Raw genomic sequence first — 23,307 nt, 5'->3', positions numbered from 1 at the left:
ATATCTGGCCCCCAATAATCAGCAAAGAGGCAACTATGATTAGTACAGTATGTCATAAATAACTGAAGTGTTTATTTCTAACTAAGGGGCCCATTTATCAACGAGTGATAAAACTTGTCGTGTATGATAAATGGTGCTACAGCCAATCAGCTCCCAACTGTCAGTTTTCAAATACACGACAGGAGCTGAACACATGACAGTAATGAGCTGATTGGTTGTATCACTTGCTGATAAATGGCCCCTTAATGCCTAGCTTTATTATTGGTAGAGTCCTAGAGAATCACTGACAGTCTGGTGATTCATATTCGGTTTGGAGCTAGTGGTGCGGCAGCAGCTAAACTGACCGTCATTTCAGCTGTTTGCCCTGCATCAGAGGATACGGAGGTAATACTGTGCGTCTTGTCCGAGCAGCCGTGGAACGTCAGCTTAGTGCTGAGCAGTGACACTCATGTATAGGAAAATGGGAAATTCGTGTGTTTAGTTGTCCTGATCTCAGAGATTACATTTCCCATTGTTACCACTATGGCACTTTCCTAATGACAAATGTGATTGTGAGACGAGATGTTGCTGTAATGGACGGAGGTGCGTCGCTGCTCTCTATCATTCCCTTTTATTAGCTGCACTCCGTGTACTCTATTACAGCACACGGAAGCTCTTCCCATTACCCTGGCATGCAGGCTGTAGAAGCCAGCGGCGGGACCGTCAGGGCTAATAATTGGGCAGATGTTGTACTTGACGTGAAGGAGCTTTGAATGCCTGTAAAAGCTTCACTTTCAGCCCACGAGCCGGAATTGCTGGGTCATTATCAGCCAGATACATGGAATGTACTCCAGCTTTCCTATAAAAGAGATAAAATACTCCTCCAGGTTCCGTAAAACAGTAACACGGCAAATGTCACCCTGCGCTGTATAATCCAGGGTCACGCAGCTTGCCGGAGCTTCAATGTGCACCTGTGGCCTACATCACATGCAAGTCCGAACGCATTTCACGGCTTTTAGCAAACTGCGCATCCGCAGCCATCAAACTCCGAGTCGCTTCTCACCGACAGCTGAATGTGTGTTACTGGGTGTCAACGTCGCAGCCATGGGGTGTTGGCACGTAAGATAAGTATCCGTAGGTGTGTCCTGGACCTGTATCCGGAGTTACGTCCTATGCAGCCTGTATCCCGAGTTGTGCGTATGGAGCGTGCCCGCCATTTTCAGTTGCATGGTCTGCATCAATTATGGGTTTAGGTGCAAGTGCCGGTACTAGTGTTGGCGGTAGCTCTCCTGGGCGTTGTGATTGCAGAGATGCGTACAGCTCAGAATGCAGGCAGAGAGTGGCGTAGGACTACTGATCGCCGCATGCACCCGTGAATGCTGCAACTGCATTACATGCGACTCTGCATGAGGCTCTTCACTTTCTGCACATGATAGATAGGAATCTTCTACATAGACTTTGTAGTTGCCGGTCATTGCACCAATGACCGTACACCAGTTGCCCTGGGCCTGTGATCTTATACCTGCTGTTCCTTCTCTAGATTGATCAGGACAAGAAGCAGGTGACGGTGGAGGCTGGGATCCTCCTGACGGATCTGAACGAGGTGCTGAATGACAACGGGATGGCGCTGTCCAAGTAAGTGTCTGCAATTCTCCATTACGGTCAGTAATCATCTTATCGCTAATGTGTTAATGCCGGCACTGTGGGATAGATGGAGAACCGTGCGTGCATTTCAACATTTAAATATTGACTGTATGTGTAAGCTGAAAACTGCCTTTTGTTGAAGCCACGCTATGAGAAATAGGTAAACGTTTCCAGGAGAAAGGGTTTCCCCTTGTTTTTCTTATTCGGCCTGATGAAGGTGTGCAAGACTCATTTACTTCCCCTGGTATCAATGTTGGGAAATATTTATCAAATGTATACGATCTGCATCCTCCATTAGGTGTTGAGTGTGATATGTCAGAATTCTGGTAAGTATTTACCCGCTAGCCCTGACCCTAAGTCCTACCCATAGCCCTCCCTCTAATGGTTAGGGTTAAACATAGCGGAGAGTATTTCTAACCTCTCCCCGCAGCCTAACCCTAACCCTCCCCCCGCCCTCCCCACACCCACACACACTAATTTAATTGCCAATATGACGATATTATGGTGTCATCATTACAGTGGTGCAAACACCCACAAGTAAAGAAAGTTTACCCTTTTGCACCTGGTAATAAAGTTATGAGGGAAAATTGTCATGGGGAGCGGTCATGCTTCACAGAGGCGTAACCATGTGACACAGAATGGCACAGCCCACTAAACTACCCACTGCCCCGCTGCCCTCACCTATAAGTACCACTTCAATGACCCGCATACTATGCCAGCTCCCATTCACCGCTGCTGTACGTAAATACCTCACAGCTTCTGGCCCAATCAGGACAGAGCACCTAAATCAGGAGAGGTGGGAGGTATGTAGCGCATCACTCTAACCCACCAACGCTATTCTGAACCAGCATACATCACCAATATTCACCAATATCCCAATCATCTGCATTATGCACCGTTTTTTTCTAAGGAATGCAGAATAGAGTAGCATGCATTCGGCAGGTGGACCATAATGCATCAGAGCCGTGCCCCTACACACAGCATCGGGGCATAGCAAGCCGTACCATCACATAGACCTTCCATCGCAGGATAATTATTGCAATGTAGACATAGGGCCTGGATGACAGTGTTTGGTCCAATAATACCGCGTGCCCTCTGCAGGTGCTTCTGGAATTTGAATCGTTGTGTTCCTGAAATAACAGTATACAGTACATGGAGACATGGTTCCAGCACCCAGAAGGCCGTGTTAGCAGCAACCCAAACTCATGAGATCCTGTCACATTATGTTGTGCCTCACTTCTCATGCAAGGAGCCCAAACGGGTGTGATCCAAATCTGAGTCAATCCAAGGTTTTGGTTCGGATATGTAAATCTTGACTGTGTTAGATTTAGTTGTTATCTCTAATACTTAAATCATGTGAGAAGCAAAATAAGATCTTCAGATGGACTTTTAAAAATATTATTCCAGTGAGGGAGCTATCCTACGCGTTCCGCCATACGCTCCATCAGACTATCAAACCAAGATATTCTTACGTGCGTAATGTTCTCTAGATCATTCTACTTTCCTGCCAGGCCAGAGCAGGTGGACGGCTTCTTGCCCTCACAGCCATTAGACTGCACATCATATCAGTCATACCGTCCCAGCATCAGGTGCAAGATGGCGGGGATGGCAGACACATGGTCATTCATTGCTGTGCGTAGTGCGATCAGATTTCTGTGTCTAAAGGGCACATCAGCAGCTGACATTCATTGCCAATTTGTGAAAGGGGTGCGGTGATAGCGTCATGTCACGGAAACAGGTTTGGGTTTGGTGCACTGCTTGCGGTAGACGTGCTTGACCGGCCGTATCGCTGCTAATCTTGAATGCCTGTCCTGCCGTTATGCAGAGGCGTCACCGGGTGTGGTGACACCCGGAGCGCACTCTGTATTATCACCCCGCCAGAGCCGCGGGCGCCCGAAAATGGGGGGTGGCCTAATTTAAAAGTGGCGTGGTCTCACAGATCTTTTTCATTCGCTCCGGGGGCGTGTCCAGCTTCCCCGAAGATGCTGACTGACCCCTTCACTACAGAAGAGCTGGCACTTTGGTGTCACCCCTTCCGAGGGGGACACCCGGGTGCGGCTCGCACCCCCCGCACTCGCCTTCTGATGCCACTGCATTATGAAAGGCTGTGCACCTTACATATTGAGGCTCCTTTGTATATGTGAACACAGCACAATTTCTAAGAGACCTTTTTGTGACATGTCCTTAAAATGCATTGATCCTGAATTAGATGTCAGAGCACAGTGGGCATTAATGAGTGTTTAATGTCTGGCTAATCTGTGTCTTAACGACGCAGACAAGGATTCCCCTGGGTGGCACATCCAAGACGTATGGGAGAAGATCCATAAATCGTGCTGACAGCTCCTGAGGTGACGGATTCCCTCTGACCTGTGCACATCTGACAGCCGCCGGTAGATGCTCTGATAAATACCTGCAGCCATTGATTGAGTTTCGATCCCTTGAAATGCTCACCGTTCCGCGTCTGCAGCTGTCAGCATTACCTCTGGCCGCTGTGACATAAGTCCTGGAAACGCGCTCAATGTCACGGATTCATAACCCAGACAGACAAGTGCTGGAAATAGTCATGTTTAGAAGTGCAAGATATATAATAAAGGTGTCTGCGGCTCAGGGGAGAAAATAAATAATGTAGGAGTGACAGAGATGTCAGGGCGACGAGGGGCCCTGACCATAAGTAACAGCTATTAATGCAAACAGGGGTTTAATAAATGTTATCGTATAATCCATCAATGTCGTGGGGGTGGCGAGTGTCAGCTGAGATATAACTCGCTGTGATTGGGTGAAATGTGTAATTATCAGTCTGAGATAATGCAGGATCTCTCCCAGGCATGTACAGTTATACAGGTGGCCTCTCCAGTATACAGTAACTAGCATACATATATAACACACGCAGATGCATCCATATGCCTCATTCACAAAGTACAAAGCTGCTGAGATGCAGCACAAAATTCCTCTTTGGTGGTGCCTCGTACCTCGATTTGAACCAATACCCCTAGATTTCCAGTAAAATGCATGAGTTTCCGATGTTTTTGAAGCAGAACAGACGTTTGCAGCATACAATGGGTGGGGCTGAGTGGAGGATGGGGGCGTTCCTTCATAAACATGGGATCTCATTTTGCGGAGGCAGATTATTAAAATAAGATAAAGGAGTGAAGAGGTTACTTTTTCTTCTTCATTCTGTACATTGCATAAGAGCGCACAGTGATTATCACTCCACAATCTTTGATACATCTCCACCTATACATGAGAGACTGTGGGGTATATTTACAAAAAAAACTAAAATTCAGCCAACATTGACAGAGTGTTCCAGGGACAAAATACCATATTTATGCCCAGATTTATCAAGCCTTGGAGAGTGATAAATAGCACGGTGATAAAGTACCAGCCAATCAGCTCCTAACTGTCATTTTTCAAACCCAGCCTGTAACATGTCAGTTAGGAGCTGATTGGCTGGTACTTTATCACTGTGCAGCTTATCACTCTCTAGGGCAGAGGTTCCCAAACTGTGTGCCATGGCTCCCTGGGGTGCCTCGGGACACTTGCAGGGGTGCCCTGGGTTCAGAGCCGGCCTTAGCTATAGGCAGGCTAGGCATTTGCCTAGGGCATCCAAGCATGTCTAGGGGCATCCAAGCATGTCCCTGCAGTATCTCATGCTGGGAGGGACAGTCCGCAAACTAACTGTTACTTTCCAAATGTATTCAATCAGTACTTGTATACACTGCTGTTTACATTTGTAAAAAAATGCACACTGTGCCTTAAACTTCCTCTGACATGCTTGAATGCCCCTGACTTGTGAGACCTCAGACAGACAGCAGAAGCCAAGTAAATGCAATTCCTGGACCTGTGACATTTTCACTGACTATATAAGGTTATTACTGGATGGCTTCTATAACACATGTGTATTTTGGAAGACTGCTTCACAGAAACCTGACATCACCTATACTGCTTGTGCACATAGGGGAGGGGGACCCTGTTATCCCGTGTCCCTTATCCCTGTGCAATTCCCAGGTGTCTGCAGGGACATAACATGGGCAGTGTTCTCCCCACACTTTATTTCCTAGTCAGTCCATGCCGTAAAATTCCCCTGCCACCCAGCACTGTAACATGGTCAGTAAGTTGCGTTGTGATTTTCTTAGTGAAACATCAGTGCAGCATGACTTTCGGACACATCAGACTGGAGGGCAGAGCATATCACTCCCACAGTATAAAGTAAAGGGCATGCAGTAACAGACACCAGCAAACACACTGAATAGTGAAGAGAATGGACAGTTTCTACATGTTTGATACTGGTCTTTTTGTATAACCAGCAAGTGTGGCAGTATCTGTGGCAGTATATGTGTATTATGGGCATTACTAATGTGGGGCATATGTGTAAGGTGCATTACTGTGTGGCAGTATATGTGTATTATGGGCATTACTAATGTGGGGCATATGTGTAAGGTGCATTACTGTGTGGCATTATGTGTATTATGGGCATTACTAATGTGGGGCATATGTGTAAGGTTCCTTTACTGTGTGGAATTATATGCATTATGGTCATTACTGTGTGGCATTGTGCAGAGTTGAACTGGCCCACAGGGTAACCCCCCGGTGGGCCCCACTACCTGAGCGTTGCAGGTACAGATGCAGAACTAGCGGCGGAGCAAGGGGGCACCAGACAAAATTTTGCCTAGGGCATCAAATTGGCTAGGGCCGGCTCTGCCTGGGTTGGTGGTCCAGGACCAATTCAAAATATTCATGGTCAATATAACAGGCAAAACCAGTGCTGGCAGCTGCCAGTCATAAAATATGTGGCCAAACAGAAGCAAATCTTGTCCCTCACCACATAACTGACCCTAAGGATGACATATAAACGCGATCTACTTAATGTAATATTTCTTTCTAAATTTCTCAATAAGAATTGTTTGGCCTAGGGGTGCCGTGAAAAAAATTCTGATATTCTAGGGCGCCGTGATTCAAAAAAGTTTGGAAGCCACTGCTCTAGGGCTTCATAAATGAGCCAGTTAATTAAAAAAATAAAATAAAAAAATAAAAAGATTTTTTTTTTGGACATTTTGATGTTTGTCAATTTTTTTAGGGTCTAAAGTCAGTCAGTCAGTCAGTCAGTCAGTTCCTTTCAATATCCACTGCAAGTAGATATAAAAATCTATCAAAAATTGACTACCGCTTCCTGCTGATTTTATATTGGACCAAACATACCACCTGAAAAAGAAGCTGCTGTGGTTCTTTTCATTCTGATTTGCGAACATCTCCAATGGTGAGGTGCCTGCGATGGTTTGTGAACATCTCCAATGGTGGGGTGCCTGCGATGGTTTGTGAACATCTCCAATGGTGGGGTGCCTGCGATGGTTTGCGAACATCTCCAATGGTGGGGTGCCTGCGATGGTTTGCGAACATCTCCAGTGGTGGAGTGCCTGTGATGGTTTGCAAACATCTCTGATAGTGGGGTGCCTGCGATGGTGTGTTTAAATCTCCGATGGTAGGATGCCAGCGATGGTTTGTGAACATCTCCAATGGTGGGGTGCTGCAATGGTTTGCAAACATCTCCGATGATAAGGTACCTGAGATGGTGTGCGTACATCTCCACTGGTGGGGTTCCTGCGATGGTGTGCGTTCATCTCCGATGGTGGGGTTCCTCCGATGGTGTGTATACATCTCCGGTGGCGGGGTTCCTACGATGGTGTGCGTTCATCTCTGATGGTGGGGTTCCTCCGATGGTATGTGTACATCTCCGGTGGCGGGGTTCCTGCGATGGTGTGCGTATATCTCCGATAGTGGAGTGCCTGCGCAGTGCCCCCTGAGCCGTTGATGGACGCTATGGCGATTGCAGCTGAGGATGTGCAAAATTATGCCAAAAAGCCAGCAGCCCTGAAATGTACAGATGGCGGCGCAGCATGGCAGCCTGAACATCGACGCCCAAACACGCCCCCAACAGGCCTGCGTTCAATGTTCACAAACGGTGCCTGACTGGCAGTCACTCTGCGCGAAGTTAAGTGCTGCGAGTGGCATCACAATTAGACTTCGGCGCATGCGCAGTGTGTGAAGCATATGCATGCACAATTAACCGATAATCGCTCATTTGCAAAAACATCGGCATAGCCTCCATCATCCCTACGTTCAGAAAGAAGGATTAGGCAGTAGAATGTGTTTTAGAAGTGAAAAATTAGTCTATTGTTTGGTCGATAATCGATCGATTTTTACAAAACGACTGTTAGTAAATCTCCATTACGCATTGAATACATCAGGGAAACATTAATGTTTTTCCAACGTTCAGTTTTTGGACGATTTTTACCTTTAGAATATCTCTGACATACAAAAAAATCGGACAAAACATCGGTGATAAACACAAAATCAGCCTTTAGTAGATATACCCGTTTCCATCTCAGAAAGAACATGTGGTACAGTAGTCCATAGGAAATTAGGGCTATCGCTGTCTTATGATGCAAACATCGCAAATATACTTTATTAATGACTTGGTCACGTCTAGGGATGATTTCCTCATGTACCATAAAGAGCTATAACCCGGAACCCGCGCTCTCAGCTGCTGAGGGGATACGTTACAAAGTCTGAGGTAAAACTTCCATTTAGATGCATCAGACAGGCTGGGGCATGAAGTTCAGTTTGATATCACAGTGTAAATACGAGAATCCCAGTGACATCAGTCATGAGAACATTATAGCAGCTTGTCGGGAGCTGTCAGCGTCCACTGCCAATTTACAGGAATTGTTTTGTCATGTCTCCAGCGCCAAGGCTTCTTCCCATTGATCCGCTGTCACTTTCCAGGAGCAGTTAAAATGACATAGGTGTCACAGCGTTCACTTTTTCCAGGAAACCGTGTAACGTCCTCACACACCGCGGCCGACACAGCTGAGAGAAATACAACAACATGAAGGAGTTCAGGAGAACAGCGCTGATCTAATGCTACATTCTGGGCCACAGTCACATCAGTTATTAGTACACGGGGTGGAACGTTTTTTTGTAACAATAGAGAGACCTGATGCAAACGCCAGGACATCGAATGCATCTCATTCACAATGACCTGTTTAATAAATGCACACCGCATTTTCAGAATATTATAGTCAATTCATTATGTCAGTAATCATACCTCCCAACTGTCTCCATTTTTCGTGCACTGTCCCACATGAGCGCCACAGTGTCCCGCAGTGGGAGGAGGGGGGTAAAGGGCATTGGGAGGCCCCCCTCAGTCTCAGTGATAATTGGATGCCATGCGTATACACACGATATCTACTCACGGATAAAAAGGTATTGGGGGCATGCGCAGTAGCTACCGGAGTGCTGGGCATTCCCCCACAACAGGGCCGGGCTGCCCATCTGGCAAATGCTGTCTGAAAATAAACGCGCTGCATCTCTGTCTGGGCCTGACTCATAGTTGTGCGCTGTGCCGATGTTTTTGCAGCGATTATTGTCTGACTGCGCTTGAGACATTTTCAGATTTTTGCCCAGTCTCTGCGTCTGTACCGAAGCGCCATTTATGAACTGTATAAAGGTGGGGAGCCGCCATGCTTCTGTATGGGCACCAATTACTCCTCAGTGCCCACAACTACAGTTCGTGTAACTTATAGGTTCATTCTGCTGATACAGAAGCTTTGCCGATTGCTGGATGCTCCGGTACACACACTCTGCCAAATGCACCACTGACTCCATTTAATTACTTTTTATTTCAAATTTATTTCCTAAAATTCAGCTTGCTGTAATGAGCTTAATTTAATAATGAGAGCAAGGGGGCATCAGAACGGTCGTTATAAATTCACACTACGGCACCTAGGTGTAGATTTACTGACCAGCTAGTTTTCAATGCCGTTAATCATCGATGGTTCTGGCTGAAGGATTTAAAACAGCAGTAAATGCTAAATCAGACTTGCCTTTACGTCTATTGTTTTGCTGTTTTAAATTTCTGTGCTTTGAAAACACGTTGGTTAGTAAATCTACCCCCAAGTCGTGTGCTTTCCTGCAGGAGTGCAGATGGGTGGTACTGTTAGTATAAGCAGGGGCGCCCGGAGGTGAAATAAATGGTGGTGTCACTAGCCCAGCTGAGTGGCAAAGAAGGAAGTAATGTGCCAGTAATCCAGCCACGGGGGTTTTACCGCATTTTCAAATGTACGAAGACCCAGCCACCCGCCTTTCTATGCGGAGGGTATCACCATCTTTTTATGGCAATACCTTGTAGAAGCTTCTTACCGCATCCCGTGGCACCCGCCACCCTGCGCCGCTCACGCCAATCTCCTCCATACCTGCATGCAGGCAGCTTCCGCCGCAGAACATAGCCATCTGTACTTCCAGCTGCAGGGAGGAGGAGGAGCCTGGGACTGACAGCAGACGTCACCTCCCGGTGCTGGGAGGTGACGGAGCCCCCGCACACCCTCTCCTCCGGAGCACCAGGAATCGCAGGGGGCCCGTGGCATTGCATTGCGATACTAATCGCATATGTTAGTACATATATACGATTAGCATTGTTGCAATGGCACGCGATCGCCCGCGATCACTGTTAGTACATCCTGCCCTCTGTCTCTCCAGCCACCCACTGCCCCACTAGCTAGCCCCCTTTTCTCTGCAGCCACCTAGTGTCTTCCCAGGAAGTTCCCTTGTCTCTTCAGCCCACCAGTCTCTCCCCAGCCAACCCCCTTCTGTCTCTTCAGCCCCCCAGTGTCTCCCCAGCCAGTCCCTTGTTTCTCCAGCCCCCCAGTGTCTCCCCAGCCAACCTCCTTCTGTCTCTTCAGCCCCCCAGTGTCTCCCCAGCCAGTCCCTTGTTTCTCCAGCCCCCCAGTGTCTCCCCAGCCAGCTCCCTTCTTCTCTTCAGCCCCCCAGTGTCTCCCCAGCCAACCCCCTTCTTCTCTTCAGCCCCCCAGTGTCTCCCCAGCCAACCCCCTTCTGTCTTTTCAGCCCCCCAGTGTCCCCCCAGCCAACCCCCTTCTGTCTCTTCAGCCCCCAGTCTCTCCCCAGCCAGCCCCCTTCTGTCTCTTCAGCCCCCCATCTCTCCCCAGCCAACCCCCTTCTTCAGCCCCCCAGTGTCTCCCCAGCCAACCCCCTTCTTCTCTTCAGCCCCCCAGTGTCTCCCCAGCCAACCCCCTTTTGTCTTTTCAGCCCCCCAGTGTCCCCCCAGCCAACCCCCTCCTGTCTCTTCAGCCCCCCAGTCTCTCCCCAGCCAGCCCCCTTCTGTCTCTTCAGCCCCCCCCGTCTCTCCCCAGCCAACCCCCTTCTTCTCTTCAGCCCCCCAGTGTCTCCCCAGCCAGTCCCTTCTGTCTCTTCAGCCCCCCAGTCTCTCCCCAGCCAACCCCCTTCTGTCTCTTCAGCCCCCCGTCTCTCCCCAGCCAGTCCCTTCTGTCTCTCCAGCCTCCCAGTCTCTCCCCAGCCAGCTCCCATGCCTCTCAGAGGGCGGGATGTACTAAAGGAAAAATGTGGTAAAACCCCCCAAAAGTTAAACTGGGGTTTTACTGCATTTTCAAATTTACTAAGACCCTATAGCCGCGTTTTCGCCGTCCAGGGTATCGCCATCTCTGGATGGCGATACACTATAGAAGCCTATGGGCTTCTTATCGCCGACCGCCGCAACCCGCCGCCCCCGCCGCAAACGCTGACCCCCCCCTACCTTCCTCCAGGCTGCCCTGGACCCGGAAGGTAGACTCATCTTCCCCCTAGCAACGCAGCCGGAGGTCCTTCCGGCTGCAGGGGGGAGGAGGCGCCGGGGGCAGCCTGCTGCTGCTTCCCGGCGTGCGGGCAGTGGGGAGACCCCTGGGAGATGACGGAAACTCCCCGCAGACTGCCTCACAGGTATCGCAGGGGCCTCCGTCACCGCATTGCGATATTGATCGCATATTTTAGTACATATGCGCTCAACATCGCTGCGATAAGCGGCGAGGGGCGGCGATGTATCTTAATACATCCCGCCCAGTGTCACTACAGCTCCATCCCCCTGCAGCCCACAGACACTTACCTTCTTCTGTGTCTTCTGACTGCAGCTGCTCCTCTCCGTGCTGCGGCTGCTCCTCTCCGTGCTGCGGCTGCTCCTCTCCGCGCTGCGGCCGCTCCTCTCCGCGCTGCGGCCGCTCCAGTCCGCGCTGTGGCTGCTCCTCTTCGTGCTGCGGCCGCTTCTCTCTGCGCTGCGGCCGCTCCTGTCCGCGCTGCAGCTGCTCCTCTCCGTGCTGCGGCTGGCTTCTCTCTGTGTGTGGTGCAGCTCGCATGATGTCATGACGTTACACGTGCCTTGTCTCAGTAATGAAAGTCACCGGTACCGTATCCTGGTCGGAATGTGACAGTACATTTTAGTGCAATATTTAGGGTTAGGATAAAATAGTAAAAAAAATTGTATGTCGACATTCTGCCTATCAACATGTAAAATGTCAACATTCTGTTGACATTCAGAACATGTTGACATTCTGGAACCAACATTCTGAATGTCGACGTATTATACCTCACCCAAAGCACTGTAACAGTGTAATACTGTATAAAGAATCATGACATGTATACAATACTAAAAGGGCTGGACTGCGCGCCATAATTATAAATAAGAGGTGCTACCATGCTGAGACTTGTAGTGCCACGTAGGAAAAAAGAAAATGCAGGCGCACACTCTAAGCACTAATGCTGGCTAGATAATACCAGTCTATACACACCACATCTGTCAGACGCCGCAAAGCTCAGGATGATACAGAACATGCCCGGGGTAATTACAGTATGTCCTCACAACTGTAATTCACACAGATATTCATTGTCCAATACTTTGGTTGCCAGGAAACGTAACCATTTTATTAAGGTTACACATTTATTTCAGGCGGGTCATCATGATTGCGCAGTGTGATGATGTAAGATAATAAAGGTGACGCACCTTGTTAGGGGAGTCAGAATATTTATTATTTCAAACAATTGGTTGTCATTTACTATAAGACAGAAACAAACAGAATTCATCATATTCGGGAAAGTCGGCAACTGCGCAGTTATGTAATTTATGCATGCGTGACTTACAATCGTGACATGAAGTAAATAGCAGCTGATAAAACAAGCAAACGTCTACAAAGTTATTCCCAATAAAACACCATTTATTCCGCAATAAGCATTCTTCTAGGGTTTGGCTGGTTTCATTCCTTAATAAATGTAACTGCCCGCTGTACCTCACTTCCCCGCCAGCCGGACTGAAACTTTCTGACATCTTTTACTAAATAAATAATTCCAGACAAATTGTAAAATAAATTATACTGCGTTCTGGCTTTTTCTGTGTTCATACCTTTTATCATGTCGCAGAACGGTCTGTTGCCAGTGCCCTTAGATACGACATAGCGCCTCTCTGCCCAGTACATACAGTTGAATACCTAAATATGTATTTTCCCCAATATTCATATATCTCTCACTTGTCTTTGGGGGTGGTCATTCCGAGTTGATCGCTCGCTAGCAGTTTTTAGCAGCCGTGCAAACGCTATGCCGCCACCCACTGGGAGTGTATTTTAGCTTAGCAGAAGTGTGAACGAAAGGATTGCAGAGCGGCCACAATTTTTTTTGTGCAGTTTCTGAGTAGCTCAAAACCTACTCAGCGCTTGCGATCACTTCAGACTGTTCAGTTCCTGTTTTGACGACAAACACGCCCTGCGTTCGCCCAGCCACGCCTGCGTTATTCCTGGCACTCCTGCGTTTTTCCTGCCACGCCTGCGTTTTTCCGAACACTCCCTGAAAATGGTCAGTTGACACCCAGAAACGCCCACTTCATGTCAATTACTCTGCGGTCAGCAGTGCGACTGAAAAGCTTCACTAGACCCTGTGTGGAACTACATTGGCCGCTGTAATAGTACGTTGTGCATGCGCATTGCGACGCATGCGCATGCGCAGAAGTGCCATTTTTTTGGCTCATTGCTGCGCAGCCAATGAATGAGGCTAGAGATCAACTCGGAATGACCCCCTCTGTCCAAGCATCGGAGCCCCCATCATATTAGTGCATACAGATACTGGGAGATTTTCTTTATCCAAAGTTCAGAACTTTTTTTTTTTTTACGTGTATCCTTCTACTGACAGAAGGACACAAATGTGCAGCAAACAAATTAGTGTATCGTCCCTGCCGGCCCAGACGCAGCTGGCTTATACACGCGAGACATTGATTGGCGCTGACATTTTGGTTCCCAGGAAGGTCACTTCTAGCACCTGAGAAAATGTTGCTTTAATTCTCGTGGGAAGGAAAACGGCGCCCGGTTCCAGTGTTTAGATAAAGTGAACACTGATGGTCGGGTGCAATGTTTTCCAGCCGGTTCCACACATAGGTCATAATTTGCATATCAAATTGCTGGCTGCGACTTTAGGCCAATGGCAGGAAGTAAAGAATTAGTTTTATGGACCTTAGACGAGGAAAATCGCCAGCAACGCAGCGGAACACAGATGTTGCTCAATAGGAAGACACTAAAACAGTGAGTTTATTTTTATTAAACAGGAGGCAATTACTTTATGTGCGGCTGTTTCCTGTTAACGTTAATGTGCGTATGTATTACTGTATGTACCTGTCTCCAACAACTGCTGAGATTACCTGCAGCCAGACTAAGGGCTCATTTATCAACGAGTGATAAAACTCGTTGAGTATGATAAATTATGCCCCAGCCAATCAGCTCTCAACTGTCATGTTTGAAAAATAGACAGTTGTGGGCTGATTGGTTGGGTACCATTTATCATACGCAATGAGTTTTAGCATTTACAACAAGTTTTATCCCTTGTTGATAAATGAGCCCCACAGTTCCGTTTGCTGATAAACATAAGAAACACAATAGAAAGGAAACAACCAATCACAGCATGCCCCGTATCTGATTGGTTAACAAAGTTAACAGATGCGCAGTCAACACATCAGTACTGCGCAATGAACCTGGTCTCCCAACGCTGACAGGCTGATTTATCGTTTACCCTCTTGGCCTTTAGCAAATCTCACGGCTTATAAACCGCGCATAAAAACCCTGACGGCCGATCAAACTGCAGTTTAGTGAATCTTCCACAAAGGTGGGGATTTATCAAACCGTCTAAAGAGGACAAGTTTAGGTGTTGCCTGTAGCAACCAATCGGATTCTAGCTATCATTTGTTTGGTACATTCCATAAAATAGCAGTAATCTGATTGGTTGCAATGAGCAACACTCCTGGAAGGCAAAACTTCCCCTAAAAATCTGTTGTAGACGGCATGTTCCAAGAGCTGAGGGCCTTAGTAGAGGAGAGAGATAGGCGGGCATCTGGCGTGAAGGGGGGTTCAGGTTTTTAAAGTGGGTGATACACAACACGGGCATGTCTGAAATCAGAAGAAAAACGTATCAGTGGAAAGGGAAAGTAGAGAGAGGTGGGTAAGGACTGGGCGGCCACTTGAACGTACGCAGTGCATAGGATGTGACCGTTCTGCGACAGGCCAGCTGGTAGAAATGCGTACACATGAAACGCGTCAGTGCATATTGGAATCCTGTGTGCATCACAACGGCTTAATTTACATTTTTGGTTACCTCATTGGCTGCCTGAGAATGAGGAGAGATAATACTTGACTCTCCATCTCAACGATAGTACATAAACTGGTTGGTAAATGGATCTTCTATTTACATTTTGGAATATTGTTTAGTAGAGCAAATGACGTTTCTCCAAACGCGGCAGGAATACTGCCTAACCCTTTGTGCTCCTATTGTGTACGTTGTGTATTTCTATTACTGCGATGTGCGGACAAGTGTTCTCACCTGACATCTGAGTGGGGATTGTGGCTGCTCCATAACTAATCTATATCTTATTGAGCCAGAAGAAAATGTACAGTTCCACTGATATCCCGGGCTCTCCTGTTCTAACCATCTCGCTTTGTAGCGTGCGCAGCGGCGTATTGATCTGTCAAATCATCTATAAACATGGGGAGCTGTGTGGAACTTTTTGATAATGGTCTTTGATCTATAATTTACGATGTATATAAACAATATATGTCCCCAGGTGTCACTGATTGCTCGATTGAGGTATAATTTTGGGGTCAGGTCCTGCCATATTGGCTACTGTGGTTGGGCAGTCCGAGGCGACCTACAGTAGGTGTGTGTGCAGACCGCTGCTCCTGGAAGTAGTAATGAATAACAAATGAAGAGCAAAGGCATTGGCAGACAAATACATCATTGATTGACCTTCATTACTGAGAGGAGCCACCGAAAATACACTGTCTGAGGAATACGTAGCAGGAGATGCCTGGATGTGAGGTGCTGGTTGTGGGGTCCGCCAGTAGGGGTCACACTTTCCCTCTGGCATTTCCCAACTTGCTCATTATTCCACAGCGGTATCAGTGGGTACTACTGTAACTCGCTCATTTTATTTAGCAACTGAATGCACGGACACAGGGTCGTATGAAGAGAGTACAAGAGGAGGGGCCTGTGTGCAGTGCCCGCCCAGGCCCCCTTCCTCTGTAGATGGCAGTTGGCCAGAGCATTCGTGAGGAGACTCCGGCGCTGTGCCATACTCTACTGCACATGCGCAGGTCTCCAGGGGAGATGGCGCTGCAGCCATTTTCCTGGTTATTTTTTGTACTGTGCATGCCCAAAACGAAGGGGAAAGTGACCAATACACCATTTTCCCGGTGACTTGTGCAGCGCTGCGACGCAGGACTCCAGAGAGGTAAGCATTCAAGAAATAGGTGTTATCATTATCATCAACGGTTAGTACAGATGGAGCCACGTTCAACTTGGCTTCTCTGCTGCACCTAGGTGCACCATGGTTTATTAGCATAAACCTTTCATCTATTGTTCTCAGCTGCAATACAATACAAAGAGAACAATACAACAGGGGTTTAAGTCATTACAGCAGGGGATTAACTCCGACTGCCCAGTCTCAGTTAATTCTGTTAAAGGCCAAGATAAAGATGGCTCCATCTGTACGTTGCCTGCCCTATGCCAGTGGACACGCCTCCTAAAGGGTGTATATATGCTTATGTGTAGATTCGGAGGGGCTCCATCACAGCCTTGCACCGCCTCTCTGTGTGGGACTGCATTATCGGACTTATCCACAGTGCAAAGGTCTCACAAGATACTTAACCCTGCGTCAGGACTACTGTCTTTTAATAGACAATAGTCTTCCCAGATGTAACATGTGCAGAGAATTATTTTTGGGTGGGGTGTGTCCAAACTAAGATCTAAAATGTTAGTACATAATGTCAAAGTGCCTGGAATACAATTTATTTCCAAGTTCTTTTGAATATGATATGGTACAGCAACCTTCAGCTCATTAATGGTTTTTGGTGGATGTGTGTAGACCTCAGCTGTCAGGTGGCCCCGTTGACTGTGTAGATGCCTCTCATGAAGCTGATGAGGATGTTTTCCGCCCAGTAACAAAAATTCTGCTCATTAACGCAAACGGACAAATGACAGTGAGCTTCATCAGGAAGTTGCAGTGATAACGCCAGAAATGAGCCTCCGAGTGATGCGAGACTTCTGAAATCCACTACAAATGTGTATCACGAATGAAGGCCACCATCCGGGCGACATCATATTCAAAACCAATTGAAAATAAACTGTATTCCAGGCACTTTTACATTATGTACTAACATTCTGAATAGCATTTTACCATGCCTTTGTTGTTAACCTTTAAAATTTGGGAGTTTTATTTGAATAATATATATTATTCCCTGCATGAATGTATACAACCAGGGTGTAGAAGTGGGGGCCCTGTCAGCGTGTGCTGTGGCCCCCGGTATTACCTCATTATGAACCTGACGCAACTTAAGTTGCCGATATTCCGGGGCCGCTGAATGTCTGGGATATTCCCGGTCTTTTTGCAGTAACGATCTTTAACTCTCAGCCTTGCAGAATCCAGCTGCTCAGATTCTTGTCCTTGTTGGAGACTAGTAGGACTAGGCCGTAGTAATGGTCATTACCAGTAGACGTATGAGGAAGTATTTATATCTCCATGACACTTCCCCGCAGCTTAACACTATCCCTACGTTTACGTTGCAGTATCGGAGCTGTGTCTGAGGTGGCTGCGGCTGGCGTTATCGGAACGGGAACCCACAACACGGGAATCAGTCACGGCATACTGTCTACTCAGGTACGATACTCCGATCATTACCACAGACACTTTCCTAATGAATGGATGTTATCTGAGAATCACCTTTCATGTTGTTATTGTACTGTAAATAATGTATGCTTGTCATTAAGGGGGACAATTACTAAGCAGTGATAAGAGCGGAGAAGTGAGCCAGTGGAGAAGTTGCCCATGGCAACCAATCAGCACTGAAGTAACATCTAGAATTTGCATACTATAAAATGATACAGAGATGCTGATTGGTTGATGGAGGAACTTCTCCACTGGCTCACTTCTCCGCTTTTATCACTGCTTAGTAAATGTTATTTTTTTTCTCCTGTGGGCTATGGTGAGGTTTATAAAAGCTTAGGGGGACATTTACTAAGCAGTGATAAGAGTGGAGAAGTGAGCCAGTGGAGAAATTTCCCCATCAACCAATCAGCAGCTCTGTATCATTTTATAGTATGCAAATTATACAGATGTTACTTCAGTGCTGATTGGTTGCCATGGGCAACTTCTCCACTGGCTCACTTCTCTGCTCTTATCACTGCTTAGTAAATGTACCCCTCAGAGAGAGATAAAGTGCATATAGAAAAGATAAACGACCAACCAATCAGCTCCTGTCATTTTTCAAACGCAGCCTGTAACATGGCAGTTAGGAGCTGATTGGCTGCCACTTTATCTCTCTCCATTTTATCATTCTCCAAGGCTTAGTGCATCTCCCCCACAGCCTGTAACATGACAGACAGACTTAGTACCTATCTCCCCCTTAGTCACATGATGACCTCTCAGTCTGGGAACATTTGCCCCTATTAATCTTCTCCTGGGTCGCTCGCTGTTAAATCTCCGTAGACGTACTTGCAGCAGTTCAGACATGAAAATAAACATTTATTCAGCATTTTTCCCTTATTTAATACCCTCCTCCTAATTTTACCTGAGAGTATTTTAAGCAGCGCTCCCGGCTGTGTAATGATCTTTGTATTCCGCGTTTCATGTAACACCGGAGCATTGTGGCGATCCGCTCTGCTCTAATTACCGCACTGTGAAGGTTCCTCTCCCTTTGTTCTCACAAGCTCTAAATTCACAGGATATTAGGCGCTGTCAGATTGTTTTCAATAACAGCGGAAAATAATTATTCCTGCAAATGAAATTCCCAGCAGCTCCATTATCAAAGCCCGATATATAAACCAGTTGGTTGCAGTGTTTTGTCCTGGAGTGAGAATGTCTAGCAAGGAGTGCGGAGGGGGGGGGGGAGGGGGGGAGGTGTATGGGAACAGAAACCAGTTGTTTCGTTGCGGCGGCATATGTCGGCTCCCACGCAAGTGTGCCGCCTTTACTGGGCAGCTCCAGGGCTTGCAGATGGTCGCCCATGCCGGCGTGCAGAATATTGCAACTTCTCAGCACGTTTTGATAGTAGGAGGGGCCTATGTACAACAGGAAGCCCCCCCCCCTTCACTGCAGTGGCCCACCGTACCCACTGCTGGCAGTGCCATCTTGCCAGCAATCTATTTGGAAAGGTAATGCATGAAGAGAAGACACTGGCACAGTGCCTGAGATGTTGTACTCTCCTGTGCCATCTCTCCGAAGATATTTGGGCAGATGTACTAAGCCTTGTAGAGGGATAAAGTACCAGCCAATCAGCTCCTGACATATATATCTAAAGCCGGATTGGGCACTGCCCGATCCATTGTGACTGACGTCACAAACTGGGCGGCCATTTACATGCGGCTGCCCAGTTGAGCCGTCAATCACCGCCGGCTGGTGCAGCGTGTGTGCGGGCGGACGGCTGACCGCCCGTACACACAGAACGACGCACCAATATATCTGTAGATATAATGGTCATCATGTGTGCAGCAGGGCCGACACGATATGTCTGTGAACGACGGCGTTCCCAGATATATCATTGGTACACACTGGCCGACGGGCCTGCGATATATCGGCTGTTCAATAGAACAGCCTATATATCGGCCAGCGTGTACGCACCTTAATGTATCGGAAAACGCATACTTGGAACAGTGATGTACTGGATATGGTCATGTGACATTAACCCCCAAATACCAGCCAATAGCAAAATTACCCCTGTAATCATATTCAAACCTTGTATTGCGGTAGTAATAAATTATACCATACATTATACAGTACATAGGATACCTACTGTATACAGATGTTGCCACGCTCATCTAGGCTTCTCCGCTGTGCCTAGGTGCACCAAGGCTTATTAGCATAAGCCTTTCATCTATTGATCTCAGCTGCAATACAATACAGAGAGAACAATACAGCAGGGGATTAAGGGGCCTATTTATCACCATCCGCATCCAGGTGATAAAATCGCCCAAACTCGCACTGCGATAATTGACTACATCGCAGGGATGTATCAATTATTGCATGCAGGGACAGAGCTTGCGGTCAAGCTCTGTTCCTGCGATGACACTCCACAGCATCATCGGGGTACTTTTCGGAAAAATTACCCCGATGTCCTGCCGCCCCCGCCGACATCGCCGCTACCGCCGACACCCGGTCGACCCCCCCGTCGTGGCTACCCCCCGAACGGCGCTGACCCCCCCAGAAGATCAATATACTCACCAGTCCAGGGAGCCGGTCCGCGCTGTTCCTGCTGGGCTGCCCGGCGCCGGATCCTGTGCGCTGCGGTGACCCCCGGTGCTGTAAAGTGCGCTGCCGCTTTGCAGCGTCACTTTACTGCACCGGAGTCACATTGCAGCACATGGGGGACCCGGCGCCTGGCAGCGCTCATCGGAGCAGCGGACTCCGGCTCCCTGGACTGGTGAGTATGGGGTTTTTTGTTTTGTTTTTTCATTTGTTTTTCTTTACACTGTGATCAGCTTGTGTGTCCATCGGACACACAGAGCTGATCACTCTGCCAGGTCCCCGCTCAGCTTTCTCTGCCAGGGGCAGCGAAAGCTGGGCAAAAGGGTGCCTATCACAGTGCTGCCCTTTTAACTCGCCAGTCTGAGCTAGAGATTATCACAGGGCACACTGCGGTATTTTTTCCACTTTTTTTTTTTTGTAAATTTGGCCACATCACATTTCCCATTATAAGTATGGGAAATGCGATCTGGGTTACTAAAAAATAGTGAATTAAAGGGTTTGGAGCAGTTTTTCATGAAAACTGCTCCAAACCCTTTAATACATTTAGGGGATACTAAAATAACGTGAAAAGGGTGTTGTTAGGGTAATAGGCTTACACCTCAACTATCAACGCCTTAGTAGCCCTTCTGTCTTGGAGATTCAAAGTACTGGATACAGCCGGCCGGAGAGCAAGAAGTCACACTACACAATTGTAAGTATAACACTGCTCTGTCCTGTGACAGAGAGAGCTTTTATTTATACCAAAAGAGAACTGGGCTTTTACATGCCCTCCAATCACAGTGAAGTATAACGTTAGCTAATCATATATATAATACAAGTTTCAGTGACACAGAAGGTAATATTCAGAAGACACAGTCCCAAACTATTCCTGGAGTCTGTCTTGTCAAAGAATGAGGCGATTGCTGAAGATCTCTATTTCTGTCATTCTCTGTCTCCTGGCTTCACATTCTTATCTTGTAAAGTATTTTAAGGAAACCACCTGTTGTCTCACACATACAATACAAGCAACGATGACCTTATAATATATGTAAAAGGACATATATACAGTCTTTAGAATATAGTGAAACATTAATACAGCAAAAGCATTTTAATCAATATTACTCTCACAGTGTGAAAACAGAAAACTCCCTTTTTCACATGTATTAACCTGTAGAAGGCATAAGGAAGTGATAAACCAGTGATCAGTGCAAGGTGATAAAGGCACCAGCCAATCAGCTCCAATATGTAAATTAACAATTAGGCTCTGATTGGCTGGTGCCTTTATCACCTTGCACTTATCACTGGTTTATCACTTCCTTATGCCTTCTCCAGGTTAATACATCTGCCCCTATTTTAGTAAAAATAATTTTAATAAATAGACCCCATAGTCATTACAGCAGGGGATTATGGGGGTCATTCCGAGTTGATCGTAGCTGTGCTAAATTTAGCATAGCTACGATCAGTCACATTGACATGCGGGGGGACGCCCAGCACAGGGCTAGTCCACCCCGCATGTCAGTGCCGCCTCCCCGCAGAAGTGCAAAGGCATCGCACAGCGGCGATGCCTTTGCACTTTAAGAGTAGCTCCCGGCCAGCGCAGCTTTAGCGTGCTGGCCGGGAGCTACTCATCACTCCCCGGCCCGCAGCGGCTGCGTGTGACGTCCCGCAGCGGCTGCGTGTGACGTCCCGCAGCCGCTGCGGCCCGCGCCCCCGTTCGGTCCGGCCACGCCTGCGTTGGCCAGACCAAACCCACGAAACGGCGGCCAAACGCAGCCGTTCCGCCCCCTCCCGCCCAGCGATCGACTCTGCCTGTCAATCAGGCAGAGGCGATCGCATCCCTGCTATGGCCTTCGGCCGCCTGACATGCGCCGGCGCACTACGGCGCCGGCGCATGCGCATCAGGGACCCGTTCGCTCTGCTGCGTTAAAACGCAGCGAGCGAACGGGTCAGAATGACCCCCTAAGTCCGACTGCCCTGGTTCAGGTAATCCTATTAAAGGGATAGATTAGCAGGGCTCCATCTGTATATGAAATGTGTATGGGAAATTGGCATTACAGACTCAGCGTGATATTCCGCTCAGCCTGTGCTGAATCTGCAGGGGAATGGGCGCAGAGAATTGGGGGCCAGCGGTCGGACTGATTACTGTAATCCCATTTCCTCCGTCATTAGGGAGCAATGACACTGATCGGCAGGTGGAGGCTGGTTACAGCCCCCTGTATACAATGGCTTGCTGGTGATTAGGTAAGGGGATAGCAGGGAATGAAATGTAACATACATTAGTAATGGGATACGTAGACAGCGGCATCAGGCTGAGCGATGTTCTGCGCAATTTGTCTTCATAACGAGGAGTGATTATTTTATCATGAATGACAGCGGCCCATCGATTGCTTCCACTGACTGGAAGTAGGTCATCCCTCCGTGCGCTGACATAATCAGACAAATAATAACATGTTTGGTGGGTTATAGGCAGAAGACCCATCATCAGGAGAAGACGACCGTTCCCACGTATAAAGATCAGAGTGAAATGTACATGAGATGCCAATCGGATGACTGGCAGGCCGCTTATTGGGCTAATGGAAGAGAAATATCTGCCAATTAATTTACTGGGACAGTGCTGTTTGTTTTTGTCCTAAAAGAAGACCATTGGCCTGATTCAGCGGTCCCGGCAGACGCAGGCGCCACAGTGTCATTTCCCGCAACAGCGTCTGCGTCTTACTGCAATTGCAGCAACCAATTCTCAGCCACTGGGAGTACCGCGATTCCGTTGCGGCACTTACTAAGACTCACCATAGATCACAACACTGTAGATTGAGCCAACCCTGTGGCAGGTGCAATAATGCCGTCTGAACATGGCCTCTTGCGTCATCGCAACTGCATCTTTAGACGCCCGCGTCTGGCTTGTCACCCCCTTGTTAGCGCCTACTGAAAATCACTCTCTCTGCGCACAGTTTCGATGAGCGGCAACCAGCGTGATGCATGGGCAATCGCACGCATGCACAGACTGAAAACCTCAGGCCTAATTCAGACCTGATCGCAGCAGCAAAAGTGTTCTCTAATGGGCAAAACCATGTGCAGTGCTGGTGGGGCAGATGTAACATGTG

General features: G+C 47.8%; 1 protein-coding gene across 1 annotated transcript in view; it reads left to right on the top strand.

The window, feature by feature from the left end:
- Nucleotides 1–23,307, top strand: part of LOC134910829 (L-gulonolactone oxidase-like) — a 161,596-nt gene that overhangs the window by 27,975 nt on the left and 110,314 nt on the right. Inside the window, exons 3-4 of the mRNA XM_063919213.1 lie at nt 1,520–1,614; nt 17,554–17,644. Of these exons, the coding sequence (XP_063775283.1) occupies nt 1,520–1,614; nt 17,554–17,644 (186 nt within the window). The remainder of the gene's footprint in view (nt 1–1,519; nt 1,615–17,553; nt 17,645–23,307) is intronic.

This window comes from Pseudophryne corroboree, chromosome 4, assembly GCF_028390025.1.
Source record: "Pseudophryne corroboree isolate aPseCor3 chromosome 4, aPseCor3.hap2, whole genome shotgun sequence".
Classification (NCBI taxonomy): Eukaryota; Metazoa; Chordata; class Amphibia; order Anura; family Myobatrachidae; genus Pseudophryne; species Pseudophryne corroboree.
The sequence above is the reverse complement of the archived record's forward strand: the minus strand, read 5'-3'. Positions and strand labels throughout refer to the sequence as shown.